The sequence below is a fragment of the Bison bison genome, unplaced genomic scaffold (genome assembly GCF_000754665.1).
Source record: "Bison bison bison isolate TAMUID 2011002044 unplaced genomic scaffold, Bison_UMD1.0 scf7180017864309, whole genome shotgun sequence".
Taxonomy (NCBI): domain Eukaryota; kingdom Metazoa; phylum Chordata; class Mammalia; order Artiodactyla; family Bovidae; genus Bison; species Bison bison.
The window spans coordinates 5,429,006-5,450,538 of NW_011494881.1; the positions used below are offsets into that span (position 1 = coordinate 5,429,006).

Sequence of the window (21,533 nt, forward strand, 5' to 3'; positions counted from 1 at the left end):
GAAATTAATTGGTTTAGGTTTTTTTAAAAAAAAAAAAAGCAGGTTAGGCGCAGAGAGGCCTGGCAAGTGCAGTGCTGCAGGTGTCCTTAGGTAAAAGGGTAGCAGGAAGTGAAAGAGGAGGAGAAGGGAAAATTAAGGAGATGAAGCCCTGAGCCTTTAGAGTGGGAGCACTGACTCCAAGACCCTAGACTACCAGAGAACTAACCCTACTACTGCTACTGCTAAATCGCTTCAGTCGTGTCCGACTCTGTGCGACCCCATAGACGGCAGCCCACCAGGCTCCCCTGTCCCTGGGATTCTCCAGGCAAGAACATTGGAGTGGGTTGCCATTTCCTTCTCCAATGCATGAAATGTGAAAAGTGAAAGTGAAGTCGCTCAGTCGTGCCCGACTCTTAGCGACCCCATGGACTGCAGCCCACCAGGCTCCTCTGTCCATGGGATTCTCCAGGCGAGAGTACTGGAGTGGGGTGCCATTGCCTTCTCCGGAGAACTAACCCTAGGGAGTATCAGATAATGAGAACTCACACAGTGGAAACCACTTGAATACAAGACCAGGCATCACCCAACCACCAGTAGCTCCCTGTGCAGGATGCCAGGGTGCTAAACCACAAACAAAACAAAAATACAAACCCAATCATCAGCAGACAGGATCACCACCTCACTCAGCCCTGCCCATCAGAGGAAAAACAAACAAACACTCAGCACAAATCTCACCCTAAGCTCACACAAACCACCGGACCAACCTTAGGAGGGCAGAAACCAAAAGGAAGAAAGAATTCAACCTTGAAGCCTGGGAAAAGGAGACCTCAAACACAATAAGTTAAAAAAAATAATGAAAAGGCAGAGAAATACTACACAAATGAAGGAACAAACTAGAAACAGAGAATCCAAATAAATGAAGAGGAAATAGGCAAAACTACAGTCATCAAGACAGCATGGTACTGGCAAAAAAACAGGAATAGAGACCAATGGAACAAGATAGAAAGCCCAGAAATGAACCCATGCTCCTATGGGTACCTTATTTTTGACAAAGGAGGCAAGAATATACAATGGGACAAAGACAGCCTCTTCAATAAATGGTGCTGGGAAATCTGGACAGCTACATGTAAAAGAATGAAGTTAGAACACTTCCAAACACCACACACAAAGATAAACTCAAAATGGACTAAAGACCTAAATGGAAGACCAGAAACTATAAAACTCTTAGAGGAAAACATAGACAGAACACTCAATGACATAAAGCAAGATCCTCTATGACCCACCTCCTAGGGTAAGGGAAATAAAAACAAAAGTAAACAAGTGGGACCTGATTAAAAGCTTTTGCGCAGCAAAGGAAACTGTAAGCAAGGTGAAAAGACAACCCTCCGAATGGGAGAAAATAAGAGCAAATGAAGCTACTGACAAAGGATTAATTTCCAAAATATACAAGCAGCTCGTACAACTCAATGAGGAAATAGGCAAAACTACAGTCATCAAGACAGTATGGTCCTGGCACAAAAACAGAAATAGAGACCAATGGAACAAGATAGAAAGCCCAGAAATGAACCCATGCACCTATGGGTACCTTATTTTCGACAAAGGAGGCAAGAATATACAATGGGGCAATTGTATATTGCCCATTCAAAACAACCCAATCAAAAAGTGGGAAAAAGACCTAAACAGACATATCTCCAAAGAAGACATACAGATGGCTAACAAACACATGAAAAGATGCTCAACATCCCTCATTATTAGAGAAATGCAAATCAAAACTACAATGAGCTATCACCTCACACTGGTCAGAATGGCCATGATCAAAAACTCTACAAACAATACATGCTGGAGAAAAGGGAACGCTCTTGCACTGTTGGTGGGAATGTAAATCGATACAGCCACTATGGAAGACGGTATGGAGATTCCTTAAAAAACTAGGAATAAAACCACCATATGACCCAGCAATCTCACTCCTAGGCATGTACCTGAGAAAACCAAAATTGAAAAAAACAACATGTATCCCATTGTTCACTGAAGCACTAGTTACAATAGCCAGAACATGGTAGCAACCTAGATGTTCATCAACAGATAAGTGGATAAAGAAGTTGTGGTACATACACACGGTGGAATATTGCTCAGTCATACAAAGGAACACAGTTGAGTCAGTTCTGATGAGGCGGATGAACCTAGAATCTGTTATACAGAGTGAAGTGAGTCAGAAAGAGAAAGATAAATATCGTATTCTAATGCATATAAACGGAATCTAGAAAAATGGTACTGAAGAACTTATTTACAGGGCAGCAATGGAGAAGCAGATGTAGAGAATAGACTTATGGTCATGTGGAGAGGGGAGGAGAGGGTGAGACGTATGGAAAGAGTAACATGGAAACTTGCATTACCATATGGAAAATAGATGGCCACGGGAATTTGCTGTATGACTCAGCAAACTCAAATGGGGGCTGTGTATCAACCTAGAGGGGTGGGATGGGGCGGGAGATGGGAGGGAGCTTCAAAAAAGAGGGGGTATATGTATACCTGTGGCTGATTCATGCTGAGGTTCAACAGAAAAGAACAAAATTCTGTAAAGCAATTATCCTTCAATAAACAAACAAACAAACAAAAAAACAGGTTAAGAACACTAAGTAAATAACCATAGAGGTGGTGCTAGGACTCACCCGAGTCCTGCAGGAAGGGAGGGTGACAGAAGCGTGGGAAACGAGGAGGAAGAGTGAGGTGTGTGCGGTTCCCCGGGCAACCCCCAACTCCAGGCAGGAGGCAGCGCCCCGGGCTCCTCTCATCTCACGAGTCCAGCCTCTGTTTACAGTACAGGACCCTTGGGGGTGGAAAGCCTTTCCCAGACTCAGGCCAGCAAGGCGGGCCGTCCACTCTGGTCACCTGTGGGCAGCCGGCTTTGTGCAATCCCAGCCAACCCCAGCCTCCAGGTGGTTCCTTCACCCCAGACCCTGCCTTGTCTTTGATTTCATTTTTAACCTCTCTTCCCTGACCTTTTCTTTCTCCTCCTTATTCATCCCTTCCCTCCTTCCTTCTGTCTCTTCTGCCTCTCCCTTCTCATCCCTGTCTCCTTTTGTGTCTGCCTTTTCTTCTTTAATTAACTTTTATTGGAGTATAATTGCTTTATAACGTGTTAGTTTCTACTGTACAGCAAAGTGAACCAGTTATATGTATACATATATCCCCTCTTTTTTGGATTTCCTTCCCATTTAGGTCACCACAGAGCACTGAGTAGAGCTCCCTGAGCTGTACTACAGATTCTCGTTAGTTCTATATTTTACACATTGTCTTTTTTCTTTATGTCTCTCTCTTTTTTTGTGTCTCTCTCTTTTTTCATTCTTGTGTCTCTCCCCTGACATACTCTCTGGCATTCTCTCTCCTTTTTCAACTTCTATTTTTCTATGAAAAGCTGACATTTCAGAACCATTCAGGCTTAAAATCATACCCCAGAATGTACTTCATGCCACTCAACACTATATCCTAAAAATTGGTTAAAATGGTAAGTTGTAGGTTATGTATATTTTACCAAAATTTTTTAAAGAATCTCAAGAATTTAAAAAGTTAGATTTGGAATCCCATTCTCACCCAAAATCTTAAAGTTAAAAGAAGAATTTTTAAAAAGCAAAAATAACCTGTGTCCCAGCTGCCTCCATGCTCTGGCTGTGTGACCGTGAGGAAGTCATTCAACCTCTCTGTGCCTCAGTTCCTCTCCTGATAAACTGGGATATTAACAGAAGGTCCTAGTGAGGCTGGAGCAAGGTGGTGCCTGCACAGCATTGAGCACGCTGCCGGGGCTCGGCGGGTGCTTAATAAATGCCCATTCCCTCCATCTTCCTTCTGGGTTTTTGTTTGCCTCTTTCCTCTGGAAACTTGTTATTACTCCTCTGTCCCCCGACCCCCTCTGGCCCTGAAGAGCAAGGAGACAGCGTATCCTGCTGGGGCCCCTCTCAGACCCTGTGACTGCTGGTAACAGGGTGGCTCTTAGTCCCCGGCTGCCAGGCACACAAGCCCTGCCCATCCTAGAAATCAAGGCACCGTTGTCCCCGTTAGCTACAAAGAATGGACAATGGTCCAGCAGGCCACACCCTTGGCAGCACTGCGGCTGGTTCCTCCTGCTCCCACCCCTGGCCCTCCCTGGCCCTCTCTGAAGCCCTGGAAACACAGAGGATGACAGAGGGGGCCGACAGAGGCAGGGCAAGCCCACCCATTAGCTCACTCCAGATTGAGGCAGGCAGCCCAACCCTGGGTGTCCTGGTCAGGCACTGTCTGTCGTGCTGGGGGACACCTCATCTGGGCCCAAGTCTGGAAAGACTGAAGGCCCCTAGCCTCCTGTCTGCCTGCTGGTGACCACTGCCAAGGTGGTGCTCCTGAAACCTTCTGGATGGATGGCCCCCTTGAGAGAGGCCATTCCTCCAGGCCCACAGCCTGGCAAGTAAAGGGCAGAGCCCACTCTCCTACCCCAGACCGTGCAGCATCTCTCGGGAGCAAGCACTCCAGGCAGCCCCTGCTGCTTGTGGGCCAGGCACCGTACCCCCCCAACCCCCCACAAAACCTTCTGCAAGAAGCCTCTTCCCTCCTGGTGCTCCCTGCTAGCAAACTCCCAGCCCCCACCCCCAACTTAGATCCCCTGCCATCAGGAGGGGATTCCTTACTGCCTCAACTCCCAGTGTAAGGGCCCCCCTCGCTTAGGATGCAGGAGAGTTAAGGCAATGATTTCACTGGGAGAGGTCCAGAGAGGTATCATTTATTACCAGGCAGAGCTCTAACTGGGGCAAGATGCCTAGTAGCTGATCTCAGCTTTGCTGGCAACTTGCTGTGGGACTTTGGGCCTGCCACCTACCATCTCTGTGTTTCAATTTCTCCCTAGAATTGAATGAGATCCATATGAGCTGCCAGAGTAGATGTGTGTCCAGCCTGGTCTGGGTGCTGTAATTGCCATGACTCATTTAGAATTTACCTTGAGTGTTTTACTCTGATGAGGGAACCAAGGTTTGGAGAGGCTAAGTATCCATAACTTAGCTAAGGTCACACAGATGGGGAGTGAGGGTGGGGCTAGGATTCAAACCTGTCAAGAACCTGTCCAGTCCTCCACCTAACCAGCATGCCATGGTACCACAAGGTGTACACTCAACATTCCTGCCCTCGAGGGGCTTATCAGAACCCACGTGCAACCAGGAGAGGATGAACTGAGATGTCAAGGAGAGACAGGGCAGTCAGAGAGGGCTTCCTGGAGGAGGCAGTCTCAGTTCTTTCACAGGCTTTGGGAGGAGCTTCAGATGGACACCCTCATCCAGGAGGCTTCATCCCTTACTTGAACGTAGAGCATTTTGTCATTGAGGGAGTGAAGGCAAAAGAGTAAATGATTCCTTTTGTGTGTGCTAGTGCACCCAGTTATCCAGGGAACCCCTCGGGCCCCAACAAGGAGCCATTGAGAGATTGGAGGGTTCCCAGGAAAAGGGGCCTCCTCTTAGCTTCAGCCCTACAGTCTCCTGAGCAATGGCCAGAGATCACACGCTTACCTCATATTGGTTGAGCTCGCTGACTGTCTCAGACCCTGGGCCACAGCAGTGAACAGGGCAAAGCCCCACCTCATTCTCCTGCAGGAGATACAGTTCCTACGTGAACATGGCAATAAATAATGCAGTTTCAGACCATGGTAGTGCCATGAGGGAATCGGGCTGGGTGGGGAGTGATAACTCTGCAGACCAGTGTCCAGTGCACCTATGGGAGTGCTGAGTGGCTCTCTAAGAGCTGGTGGGGGTGGGCCAGCATTGAGGGGCTGCCCTCCGAAGCGAGACCTAGCGCAAAGCGGATGGTCACTGGGAGTTCACTGGACGCAGAAAGGACAGAAGAAGAGTCCCAGGCAAAGGACTGCATGTGCAAAGGCCCTGTGACTAGAGAGGCTGGGGGAGCATGAGGCCCTCAGAGACGCCCAGTGAGGCTGCAGTGGATAGATCTTACAGGGCCTGGAGGCCACGTGGAGGGTCGGGGTCTTTACACCAGATGACAGGGACATAGCAGGGGGATGGATGCCACTTGGACCTTTCAAAGAGCACACATTGTCTGCAGGGTGGCAAGTGGATTGAATGAGGGCAGAGGGCTTGGGTTAGCCATTATTGTTTCCAGGTGAGCTGTGGTGGTGGCTTGGGCCAGGCTCGAAGCAGAAGAGATGAGAAAAAGGGAAACGGGAGGCAGTGGGAGAGGAGCCTCCAGGACTGGAGGGTGGGGAGGGGTGAAAAGGACACAGGATATCATGGTCCCATATCCTGTGTCTCCTGCCCCCCCACCAACGGCATCTCTCTCCTCCTCCCAGGCCTGCAGGTGCGAGAGGTGCAGATCGAGGTGTCGCGGCAGCAGGTAGAGGAGCTGTTCGGGTTGGAGGATTACTGGTGCCAGTGTGTAGCCTGGAGCTCTGCAGGCACCACCAAGAGTCGCCGGGCCTACGTCCGCATCGCATGTACGCTGCCTGGACGCCCCAACCCCGTTCCCTTGGGCCCTTTCCCCTTTCCCCATGGATCCTGGAGGGAGAGTTCTACACACAGACATGAGGGCACAGGGGCCACCAGCTCAGAAGAAGGCTCCAAGACCCAGAGCCTGTGCCACCTTTGGTGCCAGAATTTCTAATGGCCCCTTTTTACCTACTTATTTATATAACAAACCCATCAGCTTCCCTAGTCATCATGTGCATAGGATCCCAGAGCTAGGGAGGGAACTTTGTTCCCCTCAGTCCACCTGGTAAGGCCCCTGTCTTGGAGAAGAGATTCCCCTGGTAAAGGCCAGGAGTCCTGGTAAAATTTCCTTGGTGTGCACTGCCACCTCGTGGCTAGAAGGGAACACTTCAGGATCCAGCTCTGCCTGACTGGCCTCCTCCCGGCCCTGGCCTGACGGTGCCTTGGAACCCTTTCCCTTCTCCCAGACCTGCGCAAGAACTTTGATCAGGAGCCTCTGGGCAAGGAAGTGCCCCTGGACCATGAAGTTCTCCTGCAGTGCCGCCCACCAGAGGGGGTGCCTGTGGCTGAGGTGAGTGAGGACATGAGGAATACTGGGCATGGCAGAGGCCACCCAGGTGTGGTATTTACCACCAGCCACGGTAACTCAGCCTCCCAGAGCCCTCCCATTTTACAGAGGAAAGAACTGCCATCTCTTTAGAACTCGGCACATCCCAGATCCCAGCTGGGCCCTCCCCAGGCATCATCTAACCTCATGGATGGGGCAGAACTGGGGAAGGAACCCCCAGGACTCCTTGGGCTGACCCCAGGCTCGGTCTCCTGCAAGGGAAGTGGCTGCACACACCGTCTCCCAGAACCCAAGAACCCAGCTTTATGGAGACCAAAGAGTCTCACAATGCGTGTGTCTGAGCTCATCACACCTTCTGGTACCACATGTATGTCCCTGGGTGATGCCCTCCTGTCCCCTCACTGCCCTGCTTGTATCTCAGACCTGCTTCCTCTCTCCCACTGGCCGTACTGGTGGTCTTGGAGTCAGAGCAGGGCATGGGGAAACATCTCAGCTTTGCCGCCAGGGACCTTAGTAGCACAGGGTTGGGGAAGATGGTCCCCTGGACTTCCAGCTCAGAATCAGACATCAGAATCTTGGCTCTAGTCACTGCCCCCAGCCCAGGCCTCCATCTGGAAATGAGCTCAGACTCCCTTCATGACAGGTAGCCTTGTGGGGCTCCCACATGTGCCCAGCACCTGGCAGAATAGTCCTCATGGCAACCACGTCATCCCATCTTATGGCTGGGAGCACAGCACTGGGCCAAGGGAAGCGGTCAACCAGGGTCACCCAGCTAGTGAGTAGCGGAGCTGGGATTTGCACACCCAGAGCTGCTAAAATGGGGACCCTGTTTTTAATCACCTGCCAGATCTCTTACCCTGACTAAGGGAGTCGGTTTACAGAGTTAATGATGAAGACACGCATTTATTTAGTACTTACTGTGAGCCAGGCATGTGCTCCACACTTTCTACATACGGATTCATTTCATCCTCACAGTAGCCCTTTGGATAGTGCTACTGAATATCAACTTATAGTTGATGAAACTGGGGCTGAGTGGAAGTCCCTTCCCAAGGCTGCCAGCTGGTGGGTGGTCATCTTAACCACTGTGTTCTGCAGTGCCCAGCACAGTGCCTGGCCTGTAGAGGCCCTGCATCCTGGGTCACCACCAAGCTTGGACAGGGACAGAACTGTCCTGTTTAGCTGGGCCTTCCCCGCCAACCCCCTGCGGAGGGCCCACACTCTGGGGTGCAGGGATCAGGCCCTGGGCCCTCACACCCCCAACCCCTCCCCTGCAGGTGGAGTGGCTCAAGAACGAGGACGTCATCGACCCCACCCAGGACACCAACTTCCTGCTCACCATCGACCACAACCTCATCATCCGCCAGGCCCGCCTGTCGGACACGGCCAACTACACCTGCGTGGCCAAGAACATCGTGGCAAAGCGCCGCAGCACCACGGCCACCATCATTGTCTACGGTGTGGCCCAGAGTGGGCGGTGGGGAGGGGACCTGGGGCGGTATAGCCCACCGGACCCTGTTCTACCCAAAAGCCAGCACCTGGTGAACAGGTGGGGAGGAGGAGGCCCAAGAGAGGAGAGGTAGCTTCTCCAAGGTCACACAGCAAATTTAGTGGTGAGGCCAGGCACTCCTGGGCCCCCAGCCAGGAGCACTCGCCCCTTCTCAAGCCCTTTGCTTGTCCCTGAAGAAGACCCAGTTCTCTGGGAGTCGGGGCTGAGGCAGGGCCCACTTGGGATCCCCATCCCCAAGCATATTATTCTAGCAGAGTTCGGGACTGCTGCTCGGGCCGCTCAGCAATTCCTTGCTGTCCCCTTGGGTGGGGGGGCGGAGCCACGGCTGAGATGAGTGTTGTAGCTCCAGTTATAGACCTCCCCCTATTCCTCACGGGGAGACCCAGGGTGCCAGCCCTCTCTGGACCTCTACTTGCCATTGTACAGAAAGGCAGGGAGTCATTGGTTGCCATCTGGTGCTGAATGCAACCCAGGTCTGCCCTCTGGTGTCTGAGTCCCCAGCCTTGATGGCAGAGGGGGTCCAACTCCAGAGGGCCAGTCCCCAGCAGAGGGGCCTCCTCAGGGCTGTGGGGTGGGGCCTGGGGGCCCCACAGGGTGAAGAGCCAGGCCAGCTGGGTGACACCTACTACCCTCGCAGTGAATGGTGGCTGGTCCAGCTGGGCAGAGTGGTCGCCCTGCTCTAACCGCTGTGGCCGCGGCTGGCAGAAGCGCACGCGGACCTGCACCAACCCTGCCCCGCTCAACGGAGGTGCCTTCTGCGAGGGCCAGGCCTTCCAGAAGACTGCCTGCACCACCGTGTGCCCAGGTAAGGCCACAAGCCAGGTGGCACCGCACTCGCGCCCAGCCCTGCCTTCTGTGCTGTGGGGTCACAGAGTCAGGACCACTGATTTCTCCCCTTCTGGGCTTGTCCTGGGACCCACGGCTGGCTGACCCTGCTGGACCAGGTGCTGTGACCTCTGACCTCTTGTTCCGCCCTGTGCTGTGGGAGAGACGGAGGCAGAGGCTCTTGGGGGTAGGCTCCCTGCCCTCTGGGCTGGGGGTTCTCCGTGTCAGCCCCCAGGCCAGGGTCCCAGAGGCACCCGGCGTCAGAGTGCCTGTGCTCCTGCCCTTGACTGCTCGGCACACCTGGCCGCTGACCGCCGTCTTGCTGCAGTCCTTTTTTCCTTGTGTCTCGCTCTGTATCCCCATCGGTGGGTCTGTGCTCTCTCTCTCTGGTGGCGTGTTTATGTGAATGTGTGGTGTTTTTCGCCTGGGTTTGTGCCTCTGTTGAACCCTGTGCGAGTCTGCGCCGGTGATCTTATGTGTGTGTCTGGAGCTACCTTTGCCCACCTGAGCTCCCTGACTCTCATCTGGCCCGTGGTGTGATTTCTCCGGGCGGCCTGTGTATGTCTTGGACTCCTCTTCCCCTGCTGTACTCTGTGTGTGCGTGCTCTGCTGTGTTGTGCACATGTAATCGTGTGTGCAGGCGCCCGTGCGTGCCCACGTCCCCATGGACCACACGCTGTGTCCCCACAGTCGACGGCGGGTGGACGGAGTGGAGCAAGTGGTCAGCCTGTAGCACCGAGTGTGCGCACTGGCGCAGCCGCGAGTGCATGGCACCCCCACCCCAGAATGGAGGCCGGGACTGCAGTGGGACCCTGCTCGACTCCAAGAACTGCACTGATGGGCTGTGCGTGCAAAGTGAGTCTTCAGAGGGCGGGGCCCAGGGTGGTGGCTCTGGAGCCAGAGAAGCCCCCCGCCCAGCCCCCACCGCCTGGCCTGCAGTGAAGCAGTCCCTTGGGGCCCTGCCCGCCTGCCCGGCTCTCATCTCATCCACGCATCTCCCAGCACCCTCTCTACCACCCTCTCCGTCATCTGTGTCATTGTCTTTCTTTCCCTTTATTTCCCTCGACAGATAAGAAAACTCTAAGTGACCCCAAAAGCCACCGTAAGTCCCATTTCATGGCTGTCCTCTTTCCTCTGGGGGGACCCCTGGTTTTCCTTGACCGGTTTTTTCAAGGGGTGGAGTGCAGGGCAGGGCAAGGGGCAGGGAGAGTTGAAGGTGCCCCCCTACAAGCTCTGTGGGGTTCCCGGCGCCCAACCCTGCATGTGGCATGGTCTCCATCACCGTCAGACAGGCAGACCCTAAGCTAAAAGAAGGGCCCCCAGGGACTGTCTTGACCTTTGCATTTAGGAGAAGAAACTGAGTCTCAGAGAGAAGGGACTTACCCAAGGATCCAGTTAGGATTGGAACCTAAATATTTGGCTAGAGCTTCTGCTCCGAGCCCCACCCCTCGGTTTTCCTCTGCGGGGTGGGGCCAGCAGGCAAGCCCACACCTACCCCTCCCAGTGCCTCTCACTGTTCCCCCCAGCAGCCAACGGACACCTCCTGGGTCCCTGGGACACCCGCTGCCCTGCGCCAGCCCCCCGGGGCTGTGCTGCAGCTTGGGCAGATTGGCCTGTGGTAATTAAGCCACAATTTCCAAATAATTCCAGAATTATAAAATCAGTAGTGAGGCCCTGAATGCAGCTCACAGCGGGGGCAGACTGGTGACTGATTAGATATTGTAAATCACCAGGCAAGTGACCACCCCCCATGATAGTGATGACGTGATGAGGCAGAGTCCCCAGAGAGATGGGAGCCCAAGAATGAGGAGAGATGGAGGTCTAGCAGGTGATGGAATCAGCCAAACCTCAGGGCTGAGGGCCCTGCCTGACCTTGCTGAAGCTCAGGCCTCCCCCCAGTTCAGGCAGGAAAGCTGGCCTCCCTCTCTGAGGGCCCCTGGGGGTTGGGGGAGAGTAGACAGGGCCTTCCCCGAGCTCCCAGAGGACATGGGGTGGGGTGGGGGCAGCCGTCTTGGCTCTACTGCGCTGTCCAGCATAGTAGCCGCTAGACGTGTGTGGCTTGAAAATTCTATTTATCTTAGCTGAAAATAAATATGTCCAAAAACTTTTCCTCAGCCCAGCCAGCCACATTTTAGTTGTTTAATAACCGCACGTGGCTGGCAGCTGTCATGGGAAACAGCGTAGACATGGGATTCACCATCTTCCTAGAAAGTTCTGCTGGACAGAACACCTCTCTGCCTGGCCGTGTGGAGCTGATTCGAGCTGTGCAGCAGCCTGCCCTGCCCACTGTCCAGGGCGGGGTGTCCTCCAGCCTAGCAGCCTGTCTGGGGTGGGGAGTGTAACCTGGGGTTGCCTCCCTGAGCCCCTTCCTTCCCTTCTAGCTCTCCCTTCCCTTCCCTCCTCTCCATCCATCACCATGCATCTCATTCTCCTCCTCCTGCTTCCCCTCCCCCTCCCGCCCTCAGCCCAGAATGGAAATGAGCTCAGAGTGGCTACTTGCAGAGATTTCTGGGAACCAGGACCTTGGGTCCTACGGAGATTGCTGCAGGCTGCAAGTGAGGCCCTGGGTTTACTCCCACCTTGGACAGGACACTCTGTGGCCCCCTGATTTTGAGCCACAGGCCCTGTCACCTCCTGAGCAGAGAGCAGTGACTTCACTCTTGTAAGTGTCCACCTCAAGAGTGCCTGTGCCTCTCCTTACTACACTGGGAAGGAAGCAGAGCATGGGGACAGGGGCATTTAGATCGGTAAACTTATAGAGACTGATGCTCAGAGAGGTTCAAGGCTTGCCTGAGGTCACCAGCCTGTCTGGCAGAGCTCAGATTTAAACCTAGGACAGCGCCAGTCTATCCCAGGCCCTGCCTCTCCCCGGGGACCAAGGGAGTCTCTGGCTCCCCCAAGGCCTGGGTCTCTGCCCCCTGCCCCTCATTCAGCCCTCCTGTCCCCACAGTCCTGGAGACCTCGGGGGACATGGCGCTGTATGCGGGCCTCGTGGTGTCCATCTTCGTGGTGGTGGCTGTCCTCATAGTGGTGGCGGTGGTGGGGTACCGCCGCAACTGCCGGGACTTTGACACCGACATCACTGACTCATCCGCCGCCCTCACCGGCGGCTTCCACCCAGTCAACTTCAAGACTGCAAGGCCCAGTAAGGACCTGGGGACACCTGGGGCGGTGGGTGCAGGCAGGGTCCCCAGGGGGCTTGGCAGCCAGACCAGAGCAGAGGTGCCTGATTCCCTCCTGAGGTTTCTCTAGAGTTTTTTTTAATAAGGAACATTGGACAAGTATGGATGAAAGCGATGCAGGAAAGAGAAGAAATAACTCAGGTGGCAAGTCCCTAAGCTTCCTGCCTTAGTTGGCAGTGGAACCTTTCAGAGCTGGAATTTGGGTGGGATTTTGTAAAAGAAGGGCCCCCAACAGTAGCAGAGGGTGGGATGGGGCCAGGGAGGCACCACAGGCTGAGTCTGACTGCAGCCCCGCCCTGCAGACAACCCACAGCTCCTGCCCCCATCCGGGCCTCCTGCCCTCACTGCCAGCGCCAGCATCTACCGCGGGCCAAAGTACGCCCTGCAGGACTCAGCTGACAAGATCCCCATGACCAACTCGCCACTGCTGGACCCACTGCCCAACCTCAAGATCAAGGTCTACAGCTCCGGCACCACTGGCTCTGGGCCAGGCCTGGCAGACGGCGCCGACCTGCTGGGAGTCCTGCCTCCCGGCACGTACCCTGGTGACTTTGCCCGGGACACCCACTTCCTGCACCTGCGCAGTGCCAGCCTCGGCTCCCAGCAGCTCCTGGGCCTGCCCCGTGACCCGGGGAGCAGTGTCAGTGGCACCTTTGGCTGCCTGGGCGGGAGGCTCAGCATCCCCGGCACAGGTGGGTCCCTGCTCTGCTTGCCTGTCAGCCTGGCCTCGGCATGTTCCCCTCTAGGTAGTCCAACACTCACCCAGCCGAAAATAGGACTTCCTGGTCCCATTTCACAGACATGGGAAGTGAGGCCCAAAGGGATAAAGTGATGATAAAATGAAGACCTGGGGTCCAGGCCTGCCTCTGCCTCGCTAGGGGAGGGGAACTCTCTAAACCTCAATTTCACTCTCGAGTAAGTGGGAAAGAATACTGCCATGTAAGGGTGCTGTTGAAAAGACAGGGCCGCCCAGCTCAGGTTGCACAGCCAGCAGATGAGTTTCCCCGTGTCATACCCTGAGCTAGGCTGGGGCTGGAACCACCCTTTCAGCCTCCAGGACTTTGGCCTATCTCTATATCCCATTGCAATGCCTCCCCTGTGCGGTCCCTCTGGACAGCCCCGCTGCGGTCAGTGACCTGGCCTTTCCTGGCACCCAACCGCTCTCCCCATGCCTTGCTGGTGACCACCAGGATCTCAGAAGATGTCTTTTTTTCCCTATTCCAAGCGGGAGGCCAACCCCCCATCCCCTGTGCTAAGCTCCTGGACTCCTAGCCCCTCCCTACTGACCTCTCTCTCCCGCTAGGGGTCAGCCTGCTGGTGCCCAATGGAGCCATCCCCCAGGGCAAGTTCTACGAGATGTACCTCCTCATCAACAAGGCAGAAAACACTCTGTGAGTAGAGAGACCCAGCTCCAGCCTGGCTGCCCCCTGCTTGGCCTGTCTCCCTGCTGCTTGCCCACCTGGGGCTCTAGTATATCCCCTTCTAAGCCCAGTGCCAAGACCAGAGACAGTTCTCCAAGGAAGATATTGCTCGATATTTGTTCCCATTTAAGTCATGCAAAACCAGCTCAACAAATCATAAAACTGAAAGCCAGATGACCAGCTGGCTACAATATGACAAAGAGCTAATATCTTAACTATATGAAGAGGTTTGGGTGACCAGTAAGAAAAACTGAATATCTCAGTACAAAAATGGGCAAAGGATATGAACGAGTGATTCACACACACACTGTCATACATACAGATCCATGCACGCAGTCACACAGTGGCCAGTAGGTTATGAGAAAATGCTTGACTTAATTTGAAATCAAAGAAATAGTAAAAGAAAGAGCTATGAGGCGCCGGAAGTTTCCCTGCTCATGAATTTGCAAAGATATTTTCAAATGCCATAGTACCTTCATGCTGGCAAGAGTGTGGGAACACAGCCTTCCCATGGCGCGTTGGTGGGAGTGTGGATGGGTACCAGTTTTCCAGAGGGCTTTTTAGCAGTACCTATCCACAGCATCTGCAGAGTGCAGAACCTTTGAAAATGGGAGCAAAGATTTGGCTACGAGAATGTTGTGATGTAATAGCAAAAATATAGAAACGATTTCAAGGCCTGTGCCATTTTTCCTTAACTCTGGGAGCCCCAGGGGTACAGAACTGCCTTCTCTCACCCCAGCAGCCAGGGCGGGGGGAGCCCAGCCCCACTTCCTCACTGCCTCCCTCTCCCCTCCACCTTGCCCCAGCCCGCTTTCAGAAGGGACCCAGACAGTATTGAGCCCCGCAGTGACCTGCGGGCCCACGGGCCTCCTGCTATGCCGCCCCGTCATCCTCACGGTGCCCCACTGCGCAGAAGTCAGTGCCGGCAACTGGATTTTCCAGCTCAAGACCCAGGCCCACCAGGGCCACTGGGAGGTGAGGAGGCAAGGCTGGGGGACCTTGGGATCTGAAAGCCCCTTTCATCCTGGCCCAACCTGGATGGACCCCCTCCAGGGCCTTGGCTGACCCGGCCACTTCACCGCCCCCTCTCCGTGACCCTACAGGAAGTGGTGACCCTGGATGAGGAGACCCTGAATACCCCTTGCTACTGCCAGCTGGAGGCCAGGTCCTGCCACATCCTGCTGGACCAGCTGGGCACCTACGTGTTCACGGGTGAGTCTTACTCCCGCTCGGCAGTCAAGCGGCTCCAGCTGGCCATCTTTGCCCCGGCCCTCTGCACCTCCCTGGAGTACAGCCTCAGAGTCTACTGCCTAGAGGACACGCCTGTAGCACTGAAGGTAAGGCCAGACCATGGGCGCCAGCACAGGCCCACACGCTGCGGGTGCCTCGCCCACAGCCAGCCCATGCATGGTACCTTCCAGTACTCCCTCCCCGGGATCATGGCACCTGCCAGGCACCCTCCACCACCCTCAGCCTCATCCAGTCATTCCTTCATTCCTCAAACATTGAAATGGCAAAACTGGCAATACAGAGATGAGTCGGGCACAGTTCTGCCCTCACCGAGCTGCGGGCTAGAGGTGGAGCCAGACCTGAGGATCACTGATGCAGGGCTGCGGGAGCATCAGCCTGGGGATGCGGGCTGGCGGGGCTTGGTCGTTGGGGCCTTCTCAGAGCTGACCTTAGCCCTAAGCTCCCAAGGACAGGTGGGAGCTCCAGGAAGAGAAGGGAGAAGGGCATTCCGGGAGACAGAGAAGTTTATGCAGAGGCAAGTGTGGTGTTCTGTGTGCCAAAGCGTGCTGGGGTATGAGAGGCGGGGCTCGAGAGATGGCAAGGCTCGGCCTCCCGACAGCCTTGGGGTCATGCCAAGGAATTTGGAAGCCAGCCAGTGGGTGGGGGCAGAGACCTGGTGGACACCTATTCACAGGGGCTCTCTTGAAAGCTACACTGTGGGGATGGATAGACAAACGACTGGGAGGCTGCAGCCAGACCTTGAGCTGGACCCTGGACAACAGGCAGGCAAGGGGGCTAAACTCTGTTTAGTTTTTAGTAGAATGGACAGAACCAGTGACCAATGGAAAGAGTAAGGGGAAGTAAGGAAGGGTCAGGACTGACAACCAAGCTCCTAGTGTGTGCAGAACTGTGGATAGTGCCCCTGAGTGAGGGGGGCCATGGCAGATGAGGAGGGGTTCAGGGCAGGTAGAGAGAGAAGGATTTTAGCATCTGCAACCTGATAACAGCAGGTGTTGGTACCTCCCTGTCTCCCGAGCCTCTAAGACCCTGTCCATTCTCTGCTCACGCTCCCGCCGGCTCCCAGGACCTCTGTCTCATCCTGACAAACAGTGGGAGAGCACAGACGCTTGGCCCTGTTTCAACCCCTCTTCCTTTTCCATCTTTCCGTCTCCCGGCTCTGTGAAGCCTCCTCCCTTCCTGTGGCTTCTTCCACCCCTGGTCTGTGGGCTCTTCCAGCTCCTTGGCTTCCCGGTCTCATGTGACTTGTCTCAGACTCCAAGTTGTGGACTGATGCAACACAGGTGCAAAGGCCTCGTGGGAGAGAGTGTCCTCCTGAGACCAGGCTGACCTGAAATTCCAGGAGGCCCATAATGGGTTAGAGGCCCTGGGGAAATGTCCCTGCAGCCTGGATCTCTTGGTACTAGGGCACTGGCTAACATCCAGTTATGGTCAGAGAATAGGATGGAGATCAAGAGGGAAGTGGCCCATGTTGGTTTGATGTCATTCTTTATTTATTCAGTCTCTGTCCATCCATGCAGTCATCCAGCCATCACTCACCCATCCATTTATCTTTTCTTCCATCTGACCTTCTGTTTACACACCTATCCATTTGTATTTTCATCTAAACATCATTTTGTCTGTCTGTATCTATCCACCCATCTATTTGTCAGCCCGTCTATTGAGCCATCCATGTGTCTATTTGGTCATCTATAAATCCATTCATCCATCCACTTGTCCCACTATCTGTCCATTTATTAATCCATTTTTCGGTCTATCCACCCATGCATCCACCCACTCAAAGTTTTCTTTGAGCACTTACCAAATGTCCAGTCCTGTGCCTCAGATGGACCCTGCTCTCAATGTTACAGCCTGGTTCCCTCTGTCCGCATGTGTCCCCAAGTCTCAAACCTGCAGCGAGAAAGAGCCTTGTTGGCCCAATGTGATGGGCTCCCCTTTCTCATTGCTCCCTGGCCCACAGGAGGTACTCGAGCTGGAACGGACCCTGGGTGGCTACCTAGTGGAGGAGCCAAAACCCTTGCTGTTTAAGGACAGTTACCATAACCTGCGCCTCTCCCTCCACGACATCCCCCATGCCCACTGGAGGAGCAAGCTGCTGGCCAAGTACCAGGTGAGGGCTGGGCCAAAGGAGGGGGAGGGGTGGAGCTGGGGCAGGGGCTGCCCAGAGATGACCTATCCCATCTCCCCACCTTCCCTCTCTGTCCTGCAGCCTTGGCCCCCACACCCACCCTTGTGTCTCTCTCTTTCTCCCCTGGTACCCCAGTCATACACTCCCACACACACTGTCTGTATACATCATCTTTAAAGAGGTCGTACCATCTCTAAGAGCATTCATGCCTGCCAGATTGTCCAAACTAATCTCTGATGGTCACATCCCTCTGCCCATGCCCATCTGTGTGAAACTATTGAGTTCACAAGGCTTCCCAGTCCCACAGAGTCACACACACACACACACACACACACCCATACACACAGTCATATACTCAGACTCGTGCCTTCTTGCCTGTATGCTCCCTTTCTCAGTTGGAGGGCCCTTGCCCAGCTCCTCTTCTCTGCCTACCTGGATGGGAAGGTCCTAGCCTTCCCTGAGCTGGCCCCCTTCCCTGCCCACGCCTCCATTCCCTGAGGGCAGGGCCAGCTGGCCTCACCTCCTTAACCCTGGCTGCCTCCCCCAGGAGATCCCCTTCTGTCACATTTGGAGTGGCAGCCAGAAGGCCCTGCACTGCACCTTCACGCTGGAGAGGCACAGCCTGGCCTCCACGGAGCTCACCTGCAAGATCTGCGTGCGGCAGGTGGAGGGGGAGGGCCAGATATTCCAGCTGCATACCACGCTGGCAGAGGTGAGGGCCAGAGCGCGGACACCCCGTGGGGCTGGGCGCTGCAGGGCGCAGACCCGAGGCTCCCCCTCATCTGGGGGAAGGGCCACCTCCCACAGAACTGTGCCCTCACCTCCCATGTCTGAGCTGGGACGTGCTCATTTTTGGCCAACGTGCGTGCTCAGTCGCTTCAGTCGTGTCTGACTCTTTGTGACCCCATGGACTGTAGCCTGCCAGGCTCCTCGGTCTATGGGGTTCTCCAGGCAAGAATACTGGAGTGGGTTGTCATGCCCTCCTCCAGGGGATCTTCCCAGCCCAGGGATTGAACCCGCATCTCTTATGTCTCCTGCATTGGCAGGTGGGTTCTTTACCACTGGCACCACCTGGGAAACCCCTCACCTCCCATGTCTGAGCTGGAATGTGCTCACTCTTGGCCAACAGCTGTGACTTACTGAGTGCAAGCCTGGGCCTGACCTGTACCAAATCTCACCAGATCTTCACAACCACCAGAGAGACAGATACAAGGATCCCCACCTGGGAGATGAGAAAAAAGATTTAATGGCGGGCAGGGATCGTGGCTCTTGTATCTCCATGATAACCCAGATTGCAGTTCTCCAGCACTATAACCCAGACTGAGGTTTATAAAACCCGAGGCACCCGGGGGACAGTGCCGGGCCTCCCTGCAGTGCAGTGGAGAGGGTGCTGGATGCAGTCTAGACCCAGCCCTGTCACTGACTCACCACGTGACCATGGATAGTCACTTCCCCTTTCTAGACTTCATTTTTGCTTGTGTAAAAGTGGGTCCATGTGGGTGAGACTGTGGCTGAGGCCCTCGTGGCTTTGTAATCACGAGACAGCATGAGCATTGGCTGGGGCCATGCATTAGCATGTGCCCTGAGGCTGAGGAAGGGTGTGCCACCCCGGTCCTGGAGAGCTCACCTTCCAGGGGCCTTTGAGCAGCTGGAGCCCACCCAGAGCACAGAGAGATGCCAGAGTCTACCCGAGCTCACAGTCCCTGGGCAGGGAGGCTGGAGGGACAGATGCCCAGTGGCATCGCACACAGGGAGCCCTCTCCCCATCTCACCCTTGCTCCCTGTCCTTCCAGACGCCTGCTGGCTCCCTAGACGCCCTCTGCTCCGCCCCCAGCAGTGTAGTCACCACCCAACTGGGACCCTACGCCTTCAAGATCCCCCTGTCCATCCGCCAGAAGATATGCAACAGCCTGGATGCCCCCAACTCACGTGGCAATGACTGGCGGCTGTTGGCACAGAAGCTCTCCATGGACCGGTGAGTGTGGGGACGGTCTACCAGGCTGGGACCACAGCCGCCCCCCTCCCGGTGTCCCCACGGGGCAGGCAGCCTGATAGTAGTTCCTTGAAGAGCATCATGCTCAGATGCCAGCCCGTGAGAACAGGTGGAGCCAGGATACCAGCCAGGTGTGATCAGCAGCAGCAGCCTTGTGCCCAGGACATCAGGTGTTCTGGAAATGCTTGCTGGGTGACAGAATCCATCCTGGTGTCAGAACTCTTCTGGAGAGCTTAAAATGCTGGATAAATATAATGGCAATAATCATCCTCACTGGGGCTCAAAGAGGAGCAGTGTATGGCCTGGGGCCATACAGCCTGCAAGCAGAGGGGCTGGGACTCAGACCCAGGATTGTGGGGGTCCAGAGCCCACAGTCCCGGTGCTCTGGGGAGGTCCTCCCAGGAGCCCCTCAACCCACCGGCCCTGGGAGGGGCTGAGCGTCTGGGGAGCCCAGGGTTCTTCTCCTTCCCTCCGTCAGGTACCTGAACTACTTTGCCACCAAAGCAAGCCCCACGGGTGTGATCCTGGACCTTTGGGAAGCTCTGCAGCAGGACGATGGGGACCTCAACAGCCTGGCGAGTGCCTTGGAGGAGATGGGCAAGAGCGAGATGCTGGTGGCCATGGCCACCGACGGGGAGTGCTGAGCTGACCTGCACCTGTGGGCTGGGAGGGACCAGCAGGAGGCGGGCACAGGCAGGCCCGGGGAAGCCTCCTGGGGGGCCATTGGGCCTCCTCTGCCCCCGAGCTCACAGCCAGAGTCGCCTCTCCTCCTCCTCCCCCGCTCCTTGCCCCACCTGCAGACCACAACCAGCCTTAGGAGATCCATGGACTTCGTTGTTGGGAGGACTCAGCGGTCCTTCTCCACCCCATGCTGTCTCTCCTGACCTCAGACCTCTGTGCAGGAAGCGGGAGGGGCCAGGCCCTCTGGAGGCAGCTAGGGGAGCAAGGAGGTGGCCCTCCCAGCCTCAGCCCCGGGAAGTCTCGGGGCATCTGTTTTAGTTGTGTTCTTTATTCTCTTCCTCAGTCATTGATTCTCCCTCCTCCATCTCCATTCACACCGTTTTACTCTTTGAAGAGTCAAGTACAATTCAGAGAAACTGCTTTCTCCTGTCCATACGTGAAAAGGAAAAGGAAAGAAAGAAAGCTTCCAACCACTAGTAAGGCTCAAAAAAAAAAAAAAAAAAAGAAAAACACCAAAACCACAAGGGAAAAGAAAACCCAGTTTCTTAGGAAACGCAAATGATTTATTATCCAGATATTTGGATAAGTTCTTTTTAAGAAAAAAAAGAAAATGAAAAAATAACACACAAAAATAGAAAACGCTTTTCTTGAGTGTGGGTGTGGGCGTGCTCGTGATTCTGGCCAGCGGCCTGTGCGTGTGTATGTGTGTAAGAGAGAGAGAGAATCAGGGAGAGAGACTGAATAGGAAACCCTTTGCTGCTAATGATTCCATCTTAGACTAAATTCTAACAAGCCCTCAGCTTCCGCACTTCTACAGGGTCAGATGAGGTCTGAGCCGTGGTCCCGTGTTTCTGAAATCTTAAACAGATGCTGAATCAGTAAAGCCAAGGAGGCCTGAGGTCTGGTGTGGGGTGGGGTCCTGCCTCCCTCTCACAGCCCCAGGCAGGTGCCCCCATGGCTCCTCCAGGTTCCCAGGAATCCAGATTAAAAGGACCTGGGATGGAAAATGTGGTTGGGCCAGCCCAGCCAGGGAGTACTATGATCTGGGGGCTCCTGGAGAGGGGGCATGGCCCAGAGAGGGTCCTCACAGAGAAAGGAGTCAGGGATGAGAATCCCCTGTGGACACCTCTCTTCCCCTACCCCAAGGCGGGGCCAGCTGGGACACCCCAGCCTCTAGACCAGGTGGGCTGGAGCAGGTGGGCCTTCTCTTAATGCCCAGGAATCCAGGATCTGTCCTTCCCTAGCAGATTCCCTTCCATTTCCCCTTCTGTAAAACAGAAGGGGAGGATAGGACAGGCTCTCCTGCTTCAGAAGCCTGAGCTCCTGGGGTTGGTGTGGCTTTGAGGAACATGTGAGCAGCCAGCCCTGTGGGTGGCGTGGGAGGCAGGGAGGCGGCTGGTCTGGCTGTACTTTGCACACCTGCCCGGAGTGGAGGAGGAGGGGTGGAGGGCCATTTTCCCAGCTCTGATCTCCCCAGGCACTTCCCTGCAACCCTCTTCTCACACCTTCTGCTGTCTGGGAGAGTCTGAAAGAAGCTTTGACCAGC

At 54.9% G+C, this 21,533-nt stretch overlaps 1 protein-coding gene across 1 annotated transcript in view; it reads left to right on the forward strand.

The window, feature by feature from the left end:
* UNC5B (unc-5 homolog B (C. elegans)) overlaps positions 1-20,491 on the forward strand; it is a gene marked incomplete at its 5' end in the record, with an annotated part of 87,075 nt that extends 66,584 nt beyond the window's left edge. Inside the window, 15 exons of the mRNA XM_010852399.1 lie at positions 6,299-6,442; positions 6,902-7,005; positions 8,277-8,457; positions 9,147-9,314; positions 10,025-10,189; positions 10,404-10,436; positions 12,285-12,479; positions 12,819-13,208; positions 13,820-13,907; positions 14,744-14,912; positions 15,041-15,274; positions 17,146-17,295; positions 17,861-18,025; positions 19,107-19,288; positions 19,785-20,491. Coding sequence (XP_010850701.1) covers positions 6,299-6,442; positions 6,902-7,005; positions 8,277-8,457; positions 9,147-9,314; positions 10,025-10,189; positions 10,404-10,436; positions 12,285-12,479; positions 12,819-13,208; positions 13,820-13,907; positions 14,744-14,912; positions 15,041-15,274; positions 17,146-17,295; positions 17,861-18,025; positions 19,107-19,288; positions 19,785-19,950 — 2,534 coding nt within the window. The remainder of the gene's footprint in view (positions 1-6,298; positions 6,443-6,901; positions 7,006-8,276; positions 8,458-9,146; positions 9,315-10,024; positions 10,190-10,403; positions 10,437-12,284; positions 12,480-12,818; positions 13,209-13,819; positions 13,908-14,743; positions 14,913-15,040; positions 15,275-17,145; positions 17,296-17,860; positions 18,026-19,106; positions 19,289-19,784) is intronic.
* Between the last annotated feature and the right edge of the window lie 1,042 nt (positions 20,492-21,533).